General features: G+C 45.2%; 1 protein-coding gene across 1 annotated transcript in view; it reads left to right on the top strand.

Annotated features, from left to right (window-relative positions):
* The window catches only part of LOC126995333 (uncharacterized), a 59,917-nt gene that overhangs the window by 3,492 nt on the left and 31,068 nt on the right, over positions 1–25,357 (top strand). The window contains exons 4-5 of the mRNA XM_050854813.1: positions 3,410–3,550; positions 18,206–18,390. Coding sequence (XP_050710770.1) covers positions 3,410–3,550; positions 18,206–18,390 — 326 coding nt within the window. The remainder of the gene's footprint in view (positions 1–3,409; positions 3,551–18,205; positions 18,391–25,357) is intronic.

The following is a 25,357-nucleotide window of genomic DNA, read 5'->3' as shown; positions in this document are numbered from 1 at the left end:
GTTCAATTTGATATTTTAGGCTTTATGTAACACATGTAAATATGGCTCAAATCTAGCAATTAACCTTCATGTGTATAATATATATATATATATATATATATATATATATATATATATATATATATATATATATATATATATATATATATATATATATATATATATATATATATATATATATATATATATATATATATATATATATATATATATATATATATATATATATATATATATATATATATATATATATATATATATATATATATATATATATATATATATATATATATACATGTGTGTGTGTGTGGGGGGGACAACAAGGGAGGCAGCTCAAGAACACAAAAAGAAAACAGGCCAATAAAAAAGCCCGCTACTCGCTGCTCCTAAAAAGAGAAACAAAAGAGGTGGCCAGAAAGGAAGATCAAATACAGGAGGGGAGAGGTGTCCTGATGCCCTCCTCTTGAAAGAAGTTCAAGTCATGAGAGCAGGAGGAAATACAGATGAAGGAAGATTGTTCCAGGATTTACCACCAGCGTGAGGGATGAAGAGTAGAAAGATGCTGGTTAACTCTTACATAAAGAGGTTTGGACAGTATAAGGGATGAGCATGAGTAGAAAGTCGAGGTGCAGCAGGGACCGCGGGAGGAGGCATGCAGTTAGCAAGTTCAGAAGAATTAGTCAGGCGATGGAAATATCGATAGAAGATAGAAAGAGAGGGAACATTGCGGCGGAATTTAAATTGGCTATCAGTATGATGAGGAGAGCTGATGAGACGAGCAGCCTCTCCTACTCTTTGAAGAACTGTGTGAGTGGAGCCCCCCACACATGAGATGCATACCTCCATACGAGGGCGGACAAGGACCCTGTATATGGACAACAACTATTGCAGAGAGAGAACTAGCGGAGACGGTACAGAACGCCCAGCCTCAAGGGAAACTGATTTAGTAAGAGATGAGATATAGAGTTTCAGTTGAGATTTTGAGTTAAGGATGAATAAAGGGATGTTTGAGTGTTGAGGAAGAGTGATAGCTGGGTGTTGTGTCAAAGAATAGGGGATAGTTGTTTGGAAGATTGTGTGAGTGGATGGGTGGAGCTTCTGTGTTTTTGAGGCGTTGAAGGACACCAGGTTCTTCTTGCCCCAATCGGAAATATGTAATAGTTAGGTCTGAGGCTAAGCGTTCTGCAGCCTCCACGGCCTTGAGTCGTTAAGTTCCTGAAGGGTGGGTCTTCTATTAAAGAAGTTGAGTAATGCAGAGTGGAATCATCTGGCGTAGGAATGGATAGGACGAGTTCGTTTTCGAAGAAGATCATCAATGAACAACAAGAAAAAGAGAGTTGGAGATAGGACAGAACCCTGTGGGACTTTTCACTGTTGAACATAGATTTAGGGAAGAACGGAAACGACCGTCTACCACAGCAGAAATAGAGACGGTCAGAGAAAGAAACTGGAGATAAAGGTACAGAGGGAAGGATAGAAACCGTTGGGAGGGTAGTTTAAGCAAGATTTGTACCAGGGCCTATCAAAAAGCTTTTGATATCTCCAGCGCAATAGCAAAAGTTTCACCGAAACGGCTAGAGAGAGGATGACCATGGAGTCAGTTAAGAAGGCTAGGAGATCACCAGTAGAACGCCCCTTGCAGAACCCATACTGGCGATCAGATAGAAGATCAGAAAGTGGAAGGTGCTTTTGAATCTTCCGGTTAAGGATTGATTCAAAAAGCTTTTGAATGAACAAAGAAGAGTAAAGCTATAGGACGGTAGTTTGAGGGTTAGACGGTCACCCTTCTTGGAAATGCACGGGCAGCATGAAGAGCATGCTTCCAGCAAGAAGGAAGGTAGATGTTGACAGGCAGAAGCGAAAGAGTTTGACCAGAGCAGAATTGACAGCACGGAGGCACAGTTTTGGGACAATAGGAGGCACTCCATCAGGTCCACTAAGCCTACTGAGGAGTTGAGGACCAGAGGAACTGAATAAGCAGCATTTTGAAGAATCTTTATAACAGGCATAAAGGGTCAGAGGGGGGATGATGGGAGGAATATGCCCAGAATCGTCCAGAGTGGGATTTTAGAAAAAAGCATAGACTTCACAACTAGTTGACGGAAATCTCTTCAGTCTTAGCGCGCTGTGGCTTCGTAATAAAGGGGCCGATTGTTATGGCGACTTTCTGCGACAAACTCAAACACACTCTGCGTTCTTGCTTCAATTTAAGTGGAAACAGAGACGAAATCTTCAAGTTTTAGTGCATTTTCAAGCAGGCAGGTGTCTCTAGAGTGATTTGGTCGAGTTCCAAGGTAACTTATATAAAAAATAGCACCATGCAGTGCCACTTTGAAAACGTTATTAGCAAAAATGGCAAATTTGCGTAACTTTAGGTTTGAAATCTTTACGTAAAATGAGATGATAACTTTGTAGCAGGATAATTAGAAGTCCACAGTTTTTGCATTATTAGGAAACAAAAAAGAAAGTGTACATTTGAAGATTTAGGTGCCTACATGGCAACTCAGCTCCAGTTCCCACGTCGCCTAACTCTGCGCTACAGGCGCGCGGTCAACCTGAGCACTTCCCTCTGTAAAGGTTGTCTTTATCCTGCCTCTGTTTTACTCTCAAATAAAGGACCTACAGTTATTCATCACGTCTCTGTACCCTTCCCCCCACAACTGCAAGGATCCAGAGGACGATACAAGAGACACAGAAGGCAGTGGATCGAGTGCAAGGTGACGGAGGCCTGGAATATGAGGACGCCTGAGCCGTGGAAGTGCGCTGGAGGGCAAGTACTACGCCATCGGTGCAGTGACTCAGTGTTGTGTGCAGTGCGGTGGTGTGTTCAGTGCAGTGTGGTAGTGAGGGGCTGTTCACTGCGTCTGCAGGGGTCAGTATGTGATATGGGGAAGGCCAACTCCTGACCCGACTGAGCACTCTTTCGGCAAGCGCCGCACCATGTGCGGCGCCAGCCTACTGGACGAGCGTGCAGAACTTCGCCAATTGCAGGCAGGTTGGCCCAGCGCCTGCATTTGCTGAAGCTCGTCGGGTTCTTCCCCGGGGACGTGCAGGCCGACCTGGACCGGGCCAAGGCAGGGAGAAGGACGACAGGGGTGATCTTGGCCAGCTTGCCGGAGCTGGCCGACGTCAGCCGGACCCGCTCGACGGACGAGTTGCTCCCTCGCCGCGGTCGGCAACCACTCCGGCTACCTGGCCAGGAAGGTCCAGGCCAACTCCTCTCTGTGGCCGAGTGCCTGCTGGGAGCTTGCCCAGCAGGAGGAGATGGTGCCGTGGAGCTCGAGGAGGGCGACCCGCCCTCTGTGATGTTCGACGCCCTGGTCGAGCTGGTCGACTTGGGAGAGCTGGAGACCAGGCCGGGCGGTCCCTGAGCAGCCATCTACTCCCAATATTTTATGGCGTCCTTCAGGATGTCGCGTGGGACTCCCTGATGTGCAGGAAGACAAGAAGAGCGCAGGTGAGTTCCTCTCCCTTACCCCAGCACTTACTGAGGGACGGGTTCAAGGCACCTCCCTGGAGTTCTGGCGACGCAGACCCGACCTTGCAGGGGGTACACGGGCCAGGCGGGGCACAACCTGGCCAACCCCACCTGGCCGCACATCACCCGGTACCTCTTCAACTGTGTCGGTGCAAATTTCTCCCCGGCCGTGACCTCAGCAGCGAGGAAGACCAAGGCCTTGAAGCAACCGACCGGCAGGAAGAGGAGCAGTATCGAGGGAGCAGGAAGGGAGACGGCGAGGAACAGGGACGTGTACAAGTCAGGAAACTGACCAGGGCCCACAAGTCATAGGCCAAAAGGCTAAGAGCTGATTGGTGTTCAGGGACGAGATGAATGGCCGCCAAGACGTGCTGCAAAAGCAATAGTGACATCGGAATTCAACCAAAATAAGTTGTGATTGTATATAGAAAATGAATATTTTGCTTTTTGTTGAGTAAAATTAAGATGTTTCTGCATAACTTCTCAAGTATTAAGTTTCTAAATAAACGAGAATTAAGAGTGATTTATTAGATGTTAAAAACACGTAAAAATTGCACTAAATAAAAAAAAAAATAAGTAGCTATTTCGGGCCAAAAACTTATAAGATATACTAAATATTGCTATTAATTCTGAAAATATAAGTGATTATCTCATTTGGTGATGTTTATTGCATCTAGCGTAAAATCTGAAGTTTTATAGCCTTTTTAAGTTTTGTTATACTTATATAAAAAACAATTAATCGGGATTTTATTGAGACGACTTTGAATTTTTTGATACCGCTATCATGAAATATACCTAGGGAGTGCCTGTTTTAGTTTCAGGTCGCTAGCTGCTTTGGTTTGAAAATATTTAAATTTTAAATTTTTGAAAATCAAGCCCCCTATGAATCGGCCCCGCGCCCGTTTTCCCGTCAAAGAGATTGGCAAGAAGTCTATGGAAAAGTTTGAAAGAGTTCAGCCTTAGAGATAGATGAGACAGCAGTGTTGCCGTCAGGACTGAAGAGTGGAGGAAAGATGAAGAAGTGAAGTTGGAGGAGATGTTTTTGGCTAGATGCCAGAAGTCACAGGAAGAGTTAGAGAAAGCAAGGTTTTGACATTTCTATTAATGAAAGAATTTTGGTTAGTCGGAGAATAGATTTGGCACGATTCCGGGCAGAAATTTAAAGTTCATAATTAGCATTAGTTTGAAGGCTCTGGTACCTTTTGTGAGCTACCTCTATCATTGACAGCACGAGAACAAGCGTGATTAAACCAAGGCTTTTAGCGTGAGGAGTAGAGAAAACGAGGAATGTATGCCTCCATTCCAGAGACAATCACCTCTGTGATGCGCTGAGCACACACAGAGGGTCTCTATCCTGGAAGCAATAATCATTCCACGAAATCGGAAAGAAATACATCCTCAGGTCGTCCCACCGAGCTGAAGCAAAATGCCAGAAGCATCGCCTCTTCGGTGGGTCCAGAGGGTGTACAGGAGCGATAGGACAGGATGCAGAAATAAGATTGTGATCGGAGGAGCCCAACGGAGAGAACAGTTTGACAGAATAAGCAGAAGGGTTTGCGGTAAGAAGAGGTCCTAGAATGTTGGGCCGATCTCCAAGACAGTCAGGAATACGTGTAGGGTGCTGGACCAACTGCTCTAGGTCGTTGAGGATAGCAAAGTTGTGAAGCATTCACCAGGATGTTCAGTGAAAGAGGATGAAAGCCAAAGCTGGTGGTGAACATTGAAATCTCCTAGGATGAAGATTTCAGCGAAGGGAGAGTGGGTCAAGATGTGCTCCACTTTAGAATTCAAATAGTCAAAGAATTTTACATAGTTGGTAGAGTTAGGTGAGAGATAAACAGCACAGATGTATTTAATAATAGAATGACAATGAAGTCTTAGCCAGATGGTGGAAAATTTAGAAGAGTCAAGGTCGTGGGCACGAGAGCAAGTGATGTCGTTGCGCACGTAGGCGCAACAACCAGCTTGGGATTGAAATTTAGGATAGAGATAGTAGGAGGGAACAGAGTAGAGATTGCTGTCAGTAGCCTCAGAAACCTGTGTTTCGGTAAGGAAGAGAAGGTGAGGTTTAGAGGAGTAGAGATGATGTTCCACAGAATGAAAATTAGAGCGAAGACCGCGAATGTTGCAGAAATTGAGAAGAAAGAGGTTCGAGGAGTTATCAAGACACCTCTCGGGTCGGCAGCCAGAAGGGGAGTCCTCCCTGGGGGAATTTGTGGTCCCCCCCCCCCCAGGCGGGGACTCCGAGGCTTGGTGTATGTGCGCCATTTTGAAATTTTAATTTTGGGAAAAGGTGTATATGTGGTGTGGATAAAGAGAGGATCTGTCTTTAGAGAGCATGCTGAACTACTCTCCGGTGTTGGTGAGACAATAGGGAAACGGTTAGTGAGGACATGGGAAGGGTCTTTGGAGGGCTTCAGCTCCCTTCTCACCTCCCATATATACCTCACCGGGAGTGGCTTGCGCCCGTTCGGTAGGTGTCTTCCTACCTACTCCAGTGTGTGTGTGTGTGTGTGTGTGTGTGTGTGTGTGTGTGTGTGTGTGTGTGTGTGTGATGGTATACTTGTGTGTGTGTATACTTGTGTGTGGCGGAGGGGGTGGGCTGGCGGGCGGGTCTCCTACCTCACTGGGGTGTGACTTAATTAGCTGGGAGAGAGAGAGAGAGAGAGAGAGAGAGAGAGAGAGAGAGAGAGAGAGAGAGAGAGAGAGAGATCACACACACACACACAGACACACACACACAGAGAGAGAGAGAGAGAGAGAGAGAGAGAGAGAGAGAGAGAGAGAGAGAGAGAGAGAGAGAGAGAGAGAGAGAGAGAGAGAGACACACACACACACACACACACACACACACACACACACACACACACACAGACACACACACAGAGAGAGAGAGAGAGAGAGAGAGAGAGAGAGAGAGAGAGAGAGAGAGAGAGAGAGAGAGAGAGAGAGAGAGAGAGAGAGAGGCTCCTCCCAGACCGTCTGACGTCACCTAGGCTGCGCATGGGTTGAATTCTAGATTCTATAATTGGGATAGAAACCCGCAACATGGTTTTAATTACAAATCTTAATTATTTTTCATCATAGTAAGAAAAGTGAATGACGAATATGATTGATATTAACCTCAGTAACATTATCCCGTTAACGTCTGAAGCTTAATTTTTTCCCCGCTTTCCTACTCTGGTGCATAAGATCATTTTCATTGGTGCAGAAATTGTCGAGTAAGGCATTTGTTGACGCCCACACTAACATTTCCTGAACTTTATCTTTGCTGTGTTCATTACCGCAATTATTTACTGGTAGGAAAACATCATTATCTGGAAGGATATTCATTGTTATTTCTGTGGATACATTTCTCTGGTTCAATGAATGTGTGAAGTTAGGGTTTGCTGTTAGTTTGTTGACTGCAATGTAATTGTACATAACTATACTGACTACTCCCTCATCAGGGTAGACAAGAAAACCTCTGGTAATACTTTGTACGTAGCTGTTACTATCTGGCAAATTCTCTACATTTTCAATACAACATAAATTACTTTTTTTTTTGGTAACCACATAGCAACAATAGCCTGCCAAATATGTGAGAACTGGAAGATCATTATATTATAATCCATGTTTTTTTCAATATCATCCTGTGTAATATACATACCAAAGATATTGAAATTAAATAAATCATCACTGAATTTTCTCCCATTTCGTTTCTTTTAAATCAGAGAGAGAGAGAGAGAGAGAGAGAGAGAGAGAGAGAGAGAGAGAGAGAGAGAGAGAGAAGGGAGAGAGCGAGAGATTCATAACTTTAATTCACAAAGTGCGCGTACCATGTCAAAGAGCCTGTTTATTGTCCTAGGTTACTCTCATCTCCCAGTCTTCTGGGACCTTGTTCAGTTGTACTGCCCGGTTAAATATGTTAGTGAGTGGCTGAAGTATTTCTTCTTCTTCTTCTAAGATTAACCCCTAAGAAAGGGAACGGGCCCTTGTCTAGTACGACGGCCCATCGCAGTTATATTGGGGCTATATGTGCATACAACGCCGCGCCATACGTGTGCATGTACATATATACATACACACGCGCACGCACACGCCGATGTACGCACACATATAGATAATAACACCCCTTCCCACTAAGTGGGTTGGGGCACAGGCGAACCAGGCGTCCTGTAGCTGACTTAAAAAAACAACAACAATCACGCACATACTCACACACAAACACACACACATGCGTACACACACTCTAACACGCCCACAGATACAGAACAGAGAGCCTACCTGGGCGGCTCATATGCCCGCACTAGGGCAGTAAGCGTCCTGTCGTCCAGGGCCCCCACCAAGGCTGGCGCTGATAGCCCCTCAAGGTTCGGGAGCAGGTTGCGTGTCGCACAGCACTCGAGAAGGTAGTGGAGGAGCGGCTGGAGGACCTCCTCCTCGCAGTAAATGCACACAACAGGGGCCGGGTCATCAGGGTCAAGGACTGACGCACACTTGTAGCCGAGACGGAGGCGGTGGATGTTGGATGCCTCCCGTCTCGGCAGGTAGGGCGGGGGCTGGCGGGCGCCGGTATTAGTGGCCGCCGAGTACCAATACGCTGAAGTATTTGCTGTTTAAGCTCTTTTAATAACCGCGGGGACAAGGTGTCGGGTCCCGTTGACTTGTTCGTGTCGAGTGTGTCCAAGTACTTTTTCACTTCTTGGTCGCATATTGAGTCAATTTCCAGGGGCGTGATCCCCCTCGGCGGGTCAGGGCCCTCGGGAATGGTTTCGATGTAATCGACTGGGAATATGGATGCGAAGTTACTGTTGAGGATTTTGGCCATCTGTTTATTGTCCTGGGTTACAAATCCGGTCTCGTCTGTCAGGGAACCAATATTGGATTTTACTTTCTTTTTCGATCTGATGTATGTGAAGAATTTTTTTGGAGTTGGTCTTGATTTCGCACGCTATTTGTTTTTCATAGTTGCGTTTACTACTCCGAATAAGGGTGCGACAAGCTCTGAGGCTGTTGTGGTACTGTGTACGGGCTTCGGCCGAGTCATTTTCTTTTATTAGGCTATAATTCCTTTTTTTTTTTAAGTTTACTGCCCTTTTTATTTCTCTGGTCATCCACGGTGAATCTACGGTACCATTTACTCGCCTGGATTTCGTAGGCACTGTAGCCTTCTCTACCTCCAGGATCTTATCTTTGAAGACGTTCCACACATTGTCGATTGTACTGTCGGTGAGGTTAAGTTGGTCCCAGGTCGCAGGGGAAAGCAGCTCACGGGCTAAGTTGAAATTTGCTTTTTTGAAAACTGTTATCACTGACGGATTATCTACGAGTTTGTGACATATGTTGACATTAAAACGGATTAAATGGTGATCGCAACCATTAAGTTTCTCACCAACTTCACAGTCGCGAATGAGGTCGGGGTCGCTTACTAATACCAGATCAAGCAGATTGTTTTCTCTTGTCGGTTGAGTTACAACTTGGGTGAGGAACGAATCCTCCACCATTTCTATAAGCCTGTTACCCTTTTGATCTCCAATCAACAGTCCCCAGTCACTATTAGGGCAATTAAAGTCCCCAATTATTATTGCTTCTTTGCTTTGTGTTAGAGAGTGAATCTCTTCGTACAGGACAGTGTCGTCGGCTGCCTGTTGTTTTGGAGGCCTGTATACGGTTGCAGGTGTTGGTTTCTTATTATTTGCGGTTATTTTCACATAGACGGAATCGTATTTCTCTGCATCCTGTTTGTCTATTTTTATGGCAGGGAGCGTACTTTTTAGGTAGCAAATTACTCCTCCTTTTTTTAGCATTCTATTTTTGTGGAAGCTTTCGTACCCAGGGAATGACAGTTCGGATATTAGATGTGCAGAGTTGCCCCGAGTCTCTGTGATGGCTACCACATCTGTGCCCATACTTATAAAGAAATTAAGCGTTTGACCTATGTCTCGTCTCAGATGTGAGTGTGCACCATAGTTGGGGCTCCAGCCGCCACGGGTAGTGGGGAAAGTAAAGTTGCTAACAACGGCGAGATCAGTTTTCTCATATGAAAATTACTTGGTAAGAATACCTTAAAAAGGTGAAAGTATTGAATAGAAGTACATCATATCCATTATAATAGAGTTTTGTAAGACTATAGTGAGCGTTTGAATGTAAAACGATTTGATGAGGCACGCTGGCAGTCTGGCAACACCCGGCAATGTTTACATTTGAAGGTCGATGCCTCAGACGAAGACCCAGGATTTATGCCTACCCCGGACCAACTTTAGCTACTCGCGCCACGTCTCAGATTAACACCCAGGATATAGGGCTCCACAGGGCCGGTTTGGGGTCTTAAGACGAGCCTGAGACGAAGTGTTAGCCTCATAAGTATGGGCCCTGGATTCTCTGTTGCAATATACGCCCTAATTTCGTCCTTTTTGTGGTAGTAAACTACGTGATTTGTGTACAAAACAGAAATGTGACTCCTGTTTTGGCCGCGACGAGGCGTCGTTGGTTACAGTTTCTTGTAAGCCGCACCGACGCTACGGTTTGGTTGATCAAGGGCTGCCTTTGCCCCGCCCTCGCCTGCAGTTTTTTCAATAGCTTTTCGAAAAGCTTTTAACTGCCTCGTTCATGAGCCTTCCAAGCCGCGCCGACCCAACCTCGTTCAGGTGGAGGACATCATCGCGAAATAGGTCTGGGCGCTCATTGAAGTGATACCAGGCGTTTGTAAACGCTACACCTTCATCGTTACATAACTGCTTTAGACTAGTGTTGACGCTGTACGCATTGCTGTTGAACCCAGCGAACGTATTGACTCTCGGTAGAATCCCAGACACGATGATGTGAGGGAACTTTGTCTTGTATTTCCGAATGACTTAGCGGTATTTTGACAGCATGCAGGTCCTGAGATCGAGTTGACTGAACGTCGTTAGTTCCCGCATGGATCAGATACACTGTGTCTTCCCTCGCGCTTACTGAAACAGCATCGACAGCTGATTAAAAATCGTCCAGTCCGGCTCCAGGTATACAGAAACGCTTCCGTGTCGATGTATTACGCCCGCAAAACTCCGTAAGTTGGCCCCTGACCATGCTGTCGCCTACTAAATTGACTCTCGTAGTCAGTTTGTCCATGCAAGGAAATAGCGTCTGATTCGTATTAATGACCGCTGAGAGAATGGTCTTGTGAGTTCTTATGGAAGGGTGTGAGATACAAGAGGGAGCGTGGGCGCGGTTGGGTTTGGAAGTGGTAGCAGTGAAAGTAGTGGGTGTTTGGGGAAGGGTGGATGATAAGGTGTGGAGGGAGGCGTTCGATGTGGTATCAGAAGTGGAGGAGGAGGTGGAGATCGTGTTGGAGGTGGGAGGGAAAGATGGAATGATGGTGGTGAGGATAGGAGAGGAGTCGAGAGTGCCGGTGGTGTTGGGTGATGGGGGAGCGGAAAGGATAGAGGGGGAGGTGGATGAGGTAGGGAGGGAGGTGGATGGGATAGGGTGGGAGGTGGAAGGAGTAGGGAGGGTGGAGGCGGGTACCGGCTCTGATGATGAAGTGGGGCAGGAGGAGGCGGCAGGAAGGAGAGGGAAAGAGGAAGAGACTTGAAGGTGGGTGGAGGAGGAGGCTTGAAAGTGGGAGGGGGAAGAGGAGAAGGAGAAATGTGATTGGCTCAAAATTCCAGAATATGAGGTTGAGGAAGTGGGAGGAGTAGGAGTAGGAAGTGCGGGTAATGACGTGACAATTTCCCATGACAAGGCATTTTAGTGTTTCAAGTCCTCGTTCGTCAAGTGAAGTACTTGAATACGTGAGTCCAAGACACAGTACCTACATTTAGACTCGCTGGTCTGGAAGTGAAGAGCGGAGGAGGAGGAGGAGGAGGAGAAGGAGGAGGAAGGAGGTAGGCGGCAAGATCAGAAAAAAAATATCACAGAAAAATGAAAAATAAAAATAAGCCATAGAAAGGGGAGGAAAAATGGGAGGTATTCAAAGGAGAGAGAGAGGTAAGTAGGGAGGTAGAAGGGAGAATCAGGTATTGCGGGACGTAAGTAACCCGATTAAACGTGTGTGTGTGTGTGTGTGTGTGTGTGTGTGTGTGTGTGTGTGTGTGTGTGTGAATATGTGTTTGAATATGTGTTTGAATAGGTGTAGGATTTAAGACAGGTGTGTGTGTGTGTGTGTGTGTGTGTGTGTGTGTGTGTGTGTGTGTGTGTGTGTGTGTGTGTGTATGGTGCTCTCCCACAGCCCCCCTTACCAAGATGGCGAGAGGATTACCCACAATATTTGCATCTTAACAATCTAATTTGAATACTGCTTACACGAGAGGAGGAGGAGGAGGAGGAGGAAGAGGTAAAATCGGTTAGTGGTAGAAGAGGAAGAGAATGAGGAGGTTAGAGAGATGAGGAGATGATGAAGAAGAAGAAGAAGAAGAAGGAGGAGGAGAGAGAGAGGAAAGGAAAGGAAAGGAGAGGAAGAAGAGGAGGAAGAGGGAAGAAAAGAGGAGTAAGAAGAGAAAATCTTTAAAGAAACCTGTTTGGGTGTGGACTGAATATTTCCTTCCTCCCTTCCTTCCTTCCTTCCTTCCTTCTTTACTTCAATAATTCCTCCTTTCAATCATTCGTTAAAATACTCAGTCCTTATTCTTTTTCATTATATTTTCTTCCTTCCTTCTTTCCTTCCTCTCTTTCTTTTCTCCTTCTTCCTTTCCATAGTTTTTCCTTCATTCTATCAATCAGTTATTCATTCATTCACCATTTTTTTATCTTTATTTCATTTTTCCTTCCTTCCTACCTTCCGTCCCTTTCCCCTTTCCTTCCTTCCTTCCTCCCTCTTTTCCTACCTCCCTTCCTCCTCCCTCTCTCCTTTCCTTCCTTCTCTCCTTCTCCTTCCGTCCCTTATTCCCTCTCCTCCCATTCCCAGTTTTATTTTAGTGTTCTTTTATCGCCTTTACACACACACACACACACACACACACACACACACACACACACACACATTCACACAAGCACTTTTTAAACCTCTCCCCTCTTCCTCTGTTCGTTTCTCTCCTCCTCCTCCTCCTTCTCCTCCTCCTCCTCCATCTCCTCCTCCTCCTCCTCATACCCCGTTTCCTCCTCCTCTGTCTTTTAAAACTGCCCTTTCTCCTCCTCCTCTTCTTCGTTTTTCTCCTCCTCCTCCTCCTCCTCCTCCTCCTCCTCCTCCTCCTCCTCCTCCTCCTCCGCATTCCTTCACTTTCTTCCGCTTCTCTCCATCATTCACAGATAATATCCTCCTCCTCCTCCTCCTCCTCCTCCTCTTCTTGTTCTTCCTCTTTCTCCCTCTTCCCTCTTTATCAGCTTCTTTTCTTCCTTCATTTACGCTTGTCCTTTCTTCTTCTCCACTAACGTCACCTCCAGACTCTCTCTCTCTCTCTCTCTCTCTCTCTCTCTCTCTCTCTCTCTCTCTCTCTCTCTCTCTCTCTCTCTCTCTCTCGGACAAGGAGATACTATCAACAAAAAGGAAGGAGATCAACGATAGAGGAGGAGGAGGATATTTAGCCAATAGAGAAGAAGATCAGAGAGAAAAAGAGATAAAATTAAAGAGAGAAGTGAAAAGGAGGAAGCATTCGGCCTCCAGTAACCATGACAACCTTTGAGGAGGAGGAGGAGGAGGAGGAGGAGGTTAGGAAGTTATTTGGGAACTGAAGTGGAGTTGAGTTGCCACTTACGAAATTGTTTAATGCTAATATATTATACGTGTCTGTCTGTCCGTCTGTCTGTCTGTCTATATATGTCTGTCTGTCTGTCTAATATATTGAAGAAGAGAAAGCTGGTTATTGAAAAGCTAAGGAGTGTCTGTATATCTGTGTGTGTGTGTGTGTGTGTGTGTGTGTGTGTGTGTGTGTGTGTGTGTGTGTGTGTGTTTTCCATGTGATGAGTAATGGGGGAAGTGGGAATGGGTGATGTGTGTGTGTGTGTGTGTGTGTGTGTGTGTGTGTGTGTGTGTGTGTGTGTGTTGGGGTGGAGGGGTCATGTAATCATGGAGGTGAATATGGTCCTCACAAGCGTCGGTATCGCGCTAAGCCGATATCTGTCCATGCGAGTTTTGACCGGGACCAGAATATTGTGGTGTCATTTAAGTCGAGTGGGGGGAGGGAAGGCGGGTGGGAGTTGGTCTCTATGGTGGGGGTTGCGGAGGAGGGATTCGCCGAACTTGGTTAGGTTTATGTGGTATTGGTCCTATAGAGTGGGCAGATTCAGCTGGGTGAGTGGGTTCTTGTAGTTGGTGTAAGAACTGCCCAGAATCTGTCTGCAAGCCCGCTTCTGCACTCTCTCTAGTTGGCGCTGCTGGGTCTTGCTGATGGAGGAAGCCCAAGCAGGAGAGGCGTAGAGTAGTCTGGGGAGGATGAAGGTGGTGTACAGGTCCTTATGCGTCCTTTGTGGGGCTCCCAGTGCTTTCATACGCCTCAACATGAAAAGTTTGAAGGAAGCCGCTCTGATGATGGTGGTGACGTGCTTGGCCCAGCTCAGCTTGCTGTCCAAGGTAACTCCAAGTAGTTTGGTGGATTCAACCACCTGCAGCTGGTGAGGGCCACCCTCCAGGGCTGGTGGTGGGATGGCAGTGGTGGAGGTGTGAAAATGCACCACCACCGTCTTGGTATTGATGGTAACGTGCTTGTCTTGCGTCCAGTTCTGCAGTCGGTCCAGAATGTGTTGTAGGGGCGTGCAGTCAGGGGCTGTGTTGTTGATGGAGATGCCCACTGTAGAATCATCCACGTACTTCCAGCGATGAGGGGCGTCTAACAGTGCATTGTTAATCAGAATAAGGAAACAAAAAAGCCCCATGCGCGTCCCTTGTAGCACCCCAGCAGAGAGAAGCTGGAGGATGGAGGTGCAACCCTGATGACGCACTGCTTGGTACTGCTGCGTCAGGAAGTCAACCATCCAGGATGTCAGGTGGAAGGGAAGGCCGACGTTTATGTCCTTGGTGATGACAGTGGTGTGGTCAACCAGGTCGAAGGCTTTCCGAAAGTCAATAAAGGCGAGGGCAGTGGATGTTTTTCTGGTTTCCAGGTTTTTAAGAATTAAATCGTGTGTGTGTGTGTGTGTGTGTGTGTGTGTGTGTGTGTGTGTGTGTGTGTGTGTGTGTGTGAAAACACTATATATATAAAAACAACCCCTATCTCTCTCTCTCTCTCTCTCTCTCTCTCTCTCTCTCTCTCTCTCTCTCTCTCTCTCTCTCTCTCTCTCTCTCTCTCTCTCTCTCTCTCTCCTGCTGGACATCTCCCTCAGGAAATCATCTCCACACCTGCAGGACGGACTCTCTCTCTCTCTCTCTCTCTCTCTCTCTCTCTCTCTCTCTCTCTCTCTCTCTCTCTCTCTCTCTCTCTCTCTTTATTATGCAGCCGCGACCCCGTAAAAGTTTTGTGTGCATGGGTGTGACTGTTGAGGGATTTGTGCCTGTAGACGGAACTGGCGGTGACGTTGGTAGTGAGGGGGGAGGAGGAGGAGGAAGAATAGGAACAGTAGGAGGACGAGGATTAGGAAACGAAGAAAGAGGAAAAGGAATAGGAGGAAGAGGAGGAGGAGGAGTCGTAGTAGTAATGTAAGTAATAGTAGAGGTCCATCCTTAACACACTGTTCGTAATGTTGGCAATAAATAGTTGGTAAATAAACAGCTATCAGGTGGAAAACTGACAAAAAAACTCCTACTGACCAAATGGTAAATACGAATAAAGGGCCTGCTATATGTTGACGTTTTCTCTCTGGCACTGAATTTGCTATGTAGGCGCCAGAAACCTGTTATAAATTTACCGTAGCAATCTGCATCGCTATCCTGCTACTAAATACTACCATTTAACCCCTCGACAACGGATTTTCTACCAGAAGACATCACCAAGTTAAGGAATGGAAGAAAAATGGGCTGCTACAATTCAATGAAGAAAAATGTAAAGTCCTGCACCTTGGGAGAGGATATCCAGCATACCAATACCACATGGGAAACACTCCACTATCCACCACAGAGACAGAGAAAGACCTGGGACTATATATTACCAGGCTACCGGTGAAAACCGAATCCGTTCCAATCGCAGCGGACGGGTTAACAGCCGACTGAAGGTACAAATACAACCACAACGACTGGCGCTCACCTTCCACCACCCTCAGGCCTGGCGGGGAGGTCTTTACATGTTCATTTCTAAGCCTGTGGCCCGCAATTCACCTTCAGCTTCACCTGCGAGAGACAGCGGGTGACACAGGAAGGTCTGGCACTTAGGGCACACCGCCGACACAAGGAGTATTTGAAAATCGTCGTGACGGAGCAGTGAGTTTAAATAGCGGGGTGGTTGATTACACCCAAGGCCGTGCGCGCTCATACTGCCCCAATGGTTGCTGGCCCAGCGTTATCAGATTATGATCTATTTTTTTTACAGTAAGGAAGGCAGCTTAAGGGCAAAATAAACAAAACAAAAAAACAAAAACAACAACAGAAAAGCTTCCCAGACTCTGCACCGAACAAAAGTCAAAAGAACGAAGAGAGGTCAATTTCGGGTGAAGAGGTGCCTTGATACTCTCCTCTTGAAAGGTTATCACACCCAGAACACTACTATACTTCCCGATTTGACCTATAACTATCCCCAAAACCCATCAATATTTAACGGTTTCAATAATATCTTTAATTGAATGGCTTTACTGGTGCGGGTACAACAACTTTGGGTCTGTAACTGATAACTGCAATGATCAAATTTGCAAATCGCTCTCTCTCTATCTTATTCAATAAATCTTTAGCAGCTGGAAAAGTTCCGTCGGATTGGAAACTTGCAAATGTCACACCAATATTCAAAAAGGGGGACAAGTCTCATCCGGGAAACTATCGACCAATTAGCCTGACATTGATCGTTTGTAAATTATTGGAGACTATCATTCGCGACAATATGGTGAAATTCTTAGTAAATAATATAATAAATAATTCGCAACGTGGCTTCCGTAGTAAACGTTCGTGTTTAACTAGCTTACTTGAATTTATTCATTATATTTTTGAGGTGTTCAATGAAAACAGATCAGTAGATATCATATATCTGGATTTTCAAAAGGCATTTTACAAGGTCCCCCACAAACGGTTGCTCAGTAAACTATTGGCACACGGTATCTCAGGTAACATTCACAATTGGCTTGTGGACTGGCTCTCTGAGCGGAAACAAAGAGTAGTTCTAAACGATGTTTCATCTAACTGGATCGATGTCAGAAGCGGCGTACCTCAAGGGTCAGTGCTTGATCTCATGCTCTTCTTAATTTATGTTAATGATATCGATGATGGGCTCACTTGTAAAATATCAAAATTTGCTGATGACACAAAAATCGCTAGTATGGTAACTAAACATCCGACGAAGAAGCTTTACAATCAGATCTAGATCGACTTGCACGTTCGGCCAATCAATGGCAAATGAAATTTAACGTTGACAAATGTAAAGTGTTACACATCGGAAACAATAACAATCGCGTTCGGTACGTAATGAATGGCCAGCAACTTTCTGCAGTAAGTAAAGAAAAGGATCTTGGAATCACTATATCAAGCGATTTAATCCCCAGTCAGCATTGTTCAGAGGTAGTTAAAACCGCAAACAAATTGTTTGGCTTCATCGGACGAGTCTTTAATAATAAATCGGAAAAAGTAATATTAAAACAGTATAATTCGCTGGTTCGACCCCATCTAGAATACTGTGCACAGTTTTGGTCTCCCTATTACAGAAAAACCATAGAAAAGTTAGAAAGGGTTCAACGGAGAGTAACAAAAATGATTCCTAGGTTGAAAAATTTATCTTATGAACAAAGACTTAAAGAAGTTAATTTATTCAGCCTATTAAAACGAAGAATGCGAGGCGATCTAATAGAAGTGTTTAAAATGTTGAAAGGATTCAGTGATATTAATGCGGAAGATAACTTTACAATTGATCGATGAAATAGAACAAGAAGAAATAACAATTTCAAGATAATTGGTAAAAAAATTCTCGTCGCAGGAAGCCAAACACTTCTTCAATCGAGTCGTTAATGTTTGGAATTCTCTACCTGTGATATCGTTGATAGTACAACAGTTACGGCCTTCAGGAATACGTAGATTAGATGAGTATTTTTAATCCAACCAGCAACTAAGATATTACTCATTGACGTAATAACGTTAAGTTCTTTCGAATACTGGTGTCCTTGTCCGTTGTTGACGCCGGGTTAGTGGTAGCAGTAATAGTAGTTCTTTCCTCTTTCCTACATAATTTCCATGCAGTTTTTCCATGCTGCAAGGTTCGTTTTCCTTTCCTGCCAGCTTTGGCTGGAGGGTTGGTGTGTGTGTGTGTGTGTGTGTGTGTGGGGGGGGGTCGGGAGCAACCTTCGCCTTTGCTGTCCTTCATCTTCCACCTTTGATTAGATAGTTAGTGTAGCTTGTCACAAACAGCATCGTAAGGACCAGCAGGTCTGCTGTTGTTTGTTGTTTCTTTGTGTTTCTTTGTGTTCCTCCTCCTCCTCCTCCTACTACTACTACTTTTACTACTAGCACTACTTCTATTTCTACTACTACTACTACTACTACTACTACTACTACTACTACTACTACTACTACTGCTACCACTCCTCCTACCACTACTACTGCTACTACTACCACTCCTCCTCCTATTACTACTACTGCTACTACTACCACAACTACTACTATCACTACCGATCATTATCACTACTGACCACTATTACTATACCACTATTACCACTACAACTGCTACCATTACAACCACCATTACAATGCTCCCTCTCCTTCCACAGAGATCGAGCGCCTGCAGACTGGTGGCAGCGGCGGCGGCGGCGGGGGCGGCGTGCGAGGGACAGGAGGAGGCGGCAGCGGAGGCAGTGGCAGGGGCGACGACCAGCGCAAGATGGCGGACGTGACGAAGGACAAGGCCATCAAGCTCACGGTCCGGGTACTCGTGCCCGTCCGTGACCACCCTAAGGTAGGCCACGGACGGGGGTAGGGGGAGAGGGAGGAAGGGGGAGGGGGTCGTACTTGAAAGAAGGGAAGGGGGGATGGGATCGTACTTGAAAGAAGGGAAGGGGGGATGGGGTCGTACTTGGAAGAAGGGAAGAGGGGATGGGGTGGCTGAATCGACAGAGTAACAGCACCGCGTTCAGGAGGACGCGAGTTCAATCCCCGCCCGGTGCCACCAAGCTGGGATTTTTCAGCCGCCGCCGAGTGGCTTAAAACTACCCACATGCTGTCCAGAAGACCACCTATCAACCCGGACTCTAGATTCTAGGATTAAAGATGAGCTCCGGGAGGGCAGCATGAGCCAATGCAAGATGGCGCCACTATAAACACTCGCCTGCGCCAGAACGGGCTGGGCCGACCGTCAGGACCCACCGGGAAGAAGCCTTGGGTCGACCATCAGGCCCCACCGGGAAGAAGCCTACCGGCGCCATAGGCCGCGACGTTAAAAAAAAAAAAAAAAAAAAAAAAAAAAAAAAAATTAAAGATGGGAAGAGGGGATGGGGTCGTACTTGAAAGAAGGGTTGAGGGGATGGGGTCGTACTTGAAAGAAGGGAAGAGGGGATGGGGTCGTACTTGAAAGAAGGGAAGGGGGGATGGGGTCGTACTTGAAAGAAGGGAAGAGGGGATGGGGTCGTACTTGAAAAAAGGAAGAGGGGATGGGGTCGTACTTGAAAGAAGGGAAGAGGGGATGGTGTCGTACTTGAAAAAAGGGAAGAGGGGATAGGGTCGTACTTGAAAGAAGGGAAGAGGGGATGGGGTCGTACTTGAAAGAAGGGTTGAGGGATAATTGAAAGAAGGGGGGATGGGGTCGTAATTGAAAGAAGGGAAGAGGGGATGGGGTCGTACTTGAAAGAAGGGAAGAGGGAATAGGGTCGTACTTGAAAGAAGGGAAGGGGGGATGGGGTCTTACTTGAAAGAAGGGTAGGGTGGATGGGGTCGTACTTGAAAGAAGGAAAGGGGGGAGGGGGTCATACTTGAATGAAGGGAAGGGGGGATGGGGTCGTACTTGAAAGAAGGAAGGGGGGTCGTACTTGAAAGAAGGGAAGGGGATGGGGTCGTACTTTAAAGAAGGGAAGGGGGGAGGGGGTCGTACTTGAAAGAAGGAAGGGGGGAATAGGGTCGTACTTGAAAGAAGGGAAGGGGGGATGGGGTCGTACTTGAAAGAAGGGAAAGGGGGATAGGGTCGTACTTGAAAGAAGGGAAGGGGAGAGGGGGTTGTAACATGGAGGAGAAGGGGAAGGGGTGGTAGAAAAGTCTGTCTGTGTGCCTGTCTGTCTATCTGTCTGCCTGTCTGTCTGAATGTATGTCAAGAGGTCGTTTTTATGGAAGCTTCGAAGTGGTAACTGTAGGTTGATTGAACTTTGTCTGCCTCTGTATTTCTTTCTGTTTGCTAGTCTGTGTATTTGTCTGTGTCGTTGCCTGTCTGTCTTTCTATATAACTGTCTGGTAAATTAAATAGGTCTCTGCCACTCCAGCTGTCTCTCACCCCTTTTATCTGTCTGTCTAAATGTCACCCTGTCTCTCTGTCTATGGAAAATGTTATCAAAGTGAATATTTATGGAAAAAAAATAGTAAGAGAGAGAGAGAGAGAGAGAGAGAGAGAGAGAGAGAGAGAGAGAGAGAGAGAGAGAATGAAAAGAATGAATGAACGAAATATTAAATTATTAGTTCCTCTTTTTTGTTATTGTTGGTGTTGCTGTTGTTTGTTTGTTTGTTTGTTTAAGTCGTCAGCTGATTCGGATTGCTAATAATAATAATAATAAAAAGTATCCGAGAATCGCTGCGTCTAATTCTTTTTATGAGTTTTCTGAACTTTCTGAAACGAGGGACAGATTTCTTTAAGGGTGACATTTTTAAAAGTTGTATGTGCTCTCTCTCTCTCTCTCTCTCTCTCTCTCTCTCTCTCTCTCTCTCTCTCTCTCTCTCTCTCTCTCTCTCTCTCTCTCTCTCTCTCTCTCTATCTATCTATCTATCTATCTATCTATCTGTCTATCTCTATCTATCTCTCTATCTATCTATCTATCTATCTCAAGTCCTGGCAGCGTGCGGGCAATCATAACACCACATCCCGCCACTAACTGATTGATGGATATAATGCGTCATCAGCAGCGTGCTACGAGTCTGTCAGCAGGTCGTTACCCTCACCCTATAATCGTTACCATACCTCACCTTACTTCACCTCTATACACTTATCTTTTATTCTATTAACATATTTACCATTATTCATTATACTGTTCGGAGACAATAAAAGGGAGTTGAAATTGAGATGGTCTGGACATATGTGGAAGAGGAGAGACGGTGAATATATAAGGAGAACAAAGATGCTGGAGATGGTTTGGACATGTGTGGAAGAAGAGAGAAGATGCTGGAAATGGTTTGGACATGCGTGTAGAAGATGTGTTGGGTATATCAGAAGAAGGATGCTGGAGATATAGTTTGGACATGAACGGTGGAGAAAAGATGCTGGAAATGGTTTGGACATGCGTGGAGGAAGAGAAATGCTGGGTTATATCAGAAGAGGATGATGGGGATGGTTAGGACATGTGTGGACGAGGAGAGATGCTGGGTATATCAGAACAAGGATGCTGGAGATGGTTTGGACATGTGTGGAAGAAGAGAGAAGATGCTGGAAATGGTTTGGACATGCGTGTAGAAGATGTGTTGGGTATATCAGAAGAAGGATGCTGGAGATATAGTTTGGACATGAAAGGTGGAGAAAAGATGCTGGAAATGGTTTGGACATGTGTGGAAGAAGAGAGAAGATGCTGGAAATGGTTTGGACATGGGTGGAGAAGATGTGTTGGGCATATCAGAAGAAGGATGCTGGAGATATAGTTTGGACATGAGCGGTGGAGAAGAGATGATGGAAATGGTTTGGACATGCGTGGAAGAAGAGAGAAGATGCTGGGTATATAGGAAGAAGGATGCTGGAGATGGTTAGGACATGGATGGACGAAGATGTAAGATGCTGGGTACATCAGAAGAAGAAAAGATGAAGATGCAGATGACAGGAGGAGATGGAAATGGAAATAAGAAAAAGAAAGCATATTATTATCATTTTCATCCTTATTCCCCTTTCGTTCACGTTCTCTTTATCCCCTCTTTCGTGTTTATCATCAGTTATTGCTCTCATAAGTATTCCTTTTTCCCTTCCTTCCTTTCGTCCCATCTACTTCATCATCATATTTTTCTCTTATTTCCTTTCGTTATTACTGTCATTATTATTATTATTTTTATTTTCTCTATTTCTATCCTTTAATCTTCTCAATCATTATCATTTATCTTGTGTTGCTTCTCTCTTCTCTCTCTCTCTCTCTCTCTCTCTCTCTCTCTCTCTCTCTCTCTCTCTCTCTCTCTCTCTCTCTCTCTCTCTCTCTCTCTCTCATTATTGTTATTATTATTGTCATTATTATTTATTTTCTATCCTTCCTACGTTTTTCATAATATATTCCTCCTCCTCCTCCTCCTCCTCCTCCTCTTCATCTAATTCCTTCTACTCTCTTTCTCTTCCTTCCCTCCTCCTCCTCTTCCTCCTCCTTTTCATCTAATTCCTTCTACTCTCTTTCTCTTCCTTCCCTCCTCCTCCTCCTCCTCCTCCTCCTCCTCCTCCTCCTCCTCGTTTATCAATTCCCTTTCATATCACTCTTCCTCCTCCTCCTCCTCCTCCTCCTCCCCCTCCTCCTCCTCCTCCTCCTCATCTTCCTGTCTTTATTTTTCTTCCTTCCTCCTCTCACCCTCTCATCCTTGTCAATTTTCCGCTTGGCTTTTCCTCCTCCTCCTCTTCTTCTTCTTCATCTTCCTCTTCTTCTTCCTCTTTTTCCTCCTCATCCTCCTCTTCTTCCTCACCGTCCACCTTCCGCCTTTGTGTTTGTTTTTGGTTATAATTTTCTTGGTCTCCCTCTTCTTCTTCTTCCTCTTCCTGGTCCTCCTCCTCCTCCTTCTCCTTCTCCTCTTCTTTTTCGTCACGTCTCCTCCATTTTCTATTTATTTCGCACATTATTCTTTTTTTTACTTCGTCTTTTTCTTCTTCTTCTTCTTCTTCTTCTTCTTCTTCTTCTTCTTCTTCTTCTTCTTCTTCTTTCTTTTCTCTTCTTATTTACTATCATTATTATCATGTATTATCTTATTATACTTCACCCAGCTCCTCCTCCTCCTCCTCCTCTTCCTCCTCCTCCTCCTCCTTCTTTGTAAGCTGCTCAAGAGACTGAACCTCACCTGTATACCTCCCTCCCTCCCTCCATCCCCTTAGTTTCCTCAGGTAAACCTCTTATTAATGGTCCCTGATACCTCTTCTCTCTCTCTCTCTCTCTCTCTCTCTCTCTCTCTCTCTCTCTCTCTCTCTCTCTCTCTCTCTCTCTCTCTCTCTCTCTCTCTCTCTCTCTCTCTCTCTCTCTCTCTCTCTCATTTGGTGAAGGAAGAAATGAATGAAGAGGTGAAAGAGGGGAAGAGTGAGAAAATGGGGGAGAGAAAGAGGAGGAGGAACTGTTGGAAGGATGGAAGAGGAAATTGAAGAAGAAAGGATAACAGAATAGTGGAAGGATGGAAGAGGAAGAAGAGAAAAGAGAAAAAAAAAGAAATGACAGGTGGAAGAAAAATGGAGGAATGATTGGAAGAGAAGAGGAGGAGGAGGAAGAGAAAGAGGAATAAATGGAGAAATAATTGGGAGAGAATGAGGAGGAGGAGGAGGGGTAGGAGGAGGGAGAGGAGGAGGAATGGAGAAGGAGAAATAACTAAGGTGGAATAGGATTAAATATGGAGTAGTGGAGGTAGGGTTGAGGAGGAGGAGGAGGATAAAGTCTTGAGGTGCCGTATCTTCCTCCATGAACGCATTATGTACGGGTCTTAGGTACTGTTTGTCTACGGCCTCCTCCTCCTCCTCCTCCTCCTCCTCCTCCTCCTCCTCCTCGTCTTATTCCTCCTACTCCTACTCTTATTCCTCCTTCTCCTCCTTTTCCAGCATCTTCCTCTTCCTAAGTTCAGATTTTGGTATTATTACTCTCATTTCACAACACAAAACAAACAGTCAGTCATTATTGGAGACTTCAACTGTTCCAACATTGACTGGAACACGATGAATGGAGATCAGGAGGGTAACAGATTACTTGAATTGTTAGAAGACACTTTTCTCACCCAGATCGATACCCAACCGACGAGAAAGTAATTTATTAGAGCTAGTACTCGTGAGTGATTCCGATCTCACGCGTGAACGTCAAGTCAGCGAAAAACTAAGTGGTTGCGACCATCACCTAATTCGCCTTAAAATCAAAACAGACCATGAGTTCACCGAAAACACGTCCAAGATTCCAGACTATAAAAGAGCCAATTTTAATCTCGCTTGTGAGCTGCTAACCCAGACAACTCGGGAACCCGTAAACTTCACTCCTGTAGACGGCGCGTGGAACGGCTTGAAGAACAAACTCTTAGAGAGAACAGCAGTTCCCATGAAGACAAGGAGAACAAATAATGCCGTAAACACTATGGATACCCAAGTTCGACGGGCAATAAATTTAATGAAAAGAAAATACAACTTGCTGAATGTAAATGACAATGATGAAGCACGCGAACAGTACCATCAGTCTCAGAGCTAGCAGAACTCTCACTCGCCAATGTAAATGCGACTATGAAACGCAAATTGCCTACGAAGCCAAGTCCAACCCGAAAAAGTTTTTCACGTATATAAGAACCAAAAGGAGGGCAAAAAGCAATATCGGTCCCCTATTAGATGAAAGTTACGTACTAACCCAAAATAGCAGACAAATGGTCGAAATTCTGAACAAAAACTTCGCGTCTGTGTTCACGGTCGAGAACACTCAGTCCGTACCCGAGAGCCCTACCCCACCGAGGGGAATCACGACCCTAGAAATTGGCACAATTGACGAACGGTACGTGCAAAAGTACCGAGATAAACTCGAGACAAATAAATCAACCGGGCCCGACGACTTGTCACCCAGGCTGCTCAAGTAACTCAAGCAGCAAATCCTCAAGCCACTCACCGCCATTTTTTTTTTTTTTTAACAACAAAGGAGACAGCTCAAGGGCACAAAAAAAGTAAACAATAATAATAAAAAAGCCCGCTGCTCGCTGCTCACAAAAAGAATCTAAAGAGGTGGCCGAAAGAGAGGTCAATTTCGGGAGGAGAGGTGTCCAGATACCCTAATCTGACAATACAACAAAACAATGTTCCCGAAGACTGGAAGCAAGCGAACGTAACACCGATTTACAAAAAGGTAGACAAACGCGTGGCCTTAAGCTACAGACCAATCAGCTTGACATGGCGGGAAAAGTTCTCGAGAAGATCATCAGACACAAACTCGTTAAGTTTCTTGAAGACAACAACATCATTTTCGATGCTCAGCACGGTTTCAGGAATAAGCGCTCATGCTTAACCAACTTACTGGATTTCTTCCAAGGTATCTATGAAAACTGGGAAAGTCCAGACTTTCAAAAAGCCTCTGACAAAGTGCCACACGAAAGACTCCTCAAGAAACTTAAGTCCGCGGAGTTAGGCGACAATCTGAGTGCGTGGATCAAAGACTGGCTCACTGGAAGAAAACAGTGAGTTGTACTCAACGGACAGGCCTACGAGTGACTCCCGGTCACTAGTGGAGTGCCACAGGGATCGGTGCTCGGACCCATACTCATCATTATATATATATATATAAATATATATATATATATATATATATATATATATATATATATATATATATATATATATATATATATATATATATATATATCAACGACCTAGAAATAGGATTAAAATCCACGCTTTCAAAGTTTGCCGACGACCCAAGGGGGGTGGGAAGGCTCTCATGACAGCAGTCTGCGAAATTATCCAAAGAGACCTGGACCAGTTAACTCAGTAGTCAGAAAAATGGCAAATGTCCTTCAACACAACCAAATGTAAAGTAATGCATATAGGATCCAGA

The sequence above is a fragment of the Eriocheir sinensis genome, chromosome 8, assembly GCF_024679095.1.
Source record: "Eriocheir sinensis breed Jianghai 21 chromosome 8, ASM2467909v1, whole genome shotgun sequence".
NCBI classification, from domain to species: Eukaryota; Metazoa; Arthropoda; class Malacostraca; order Decapoda; family Varunidae; genus Eriocheir; species Eriocheir sinensis.
This window is presented reverse-complemented; position numbering and strand designations above follow the sequence as displayed.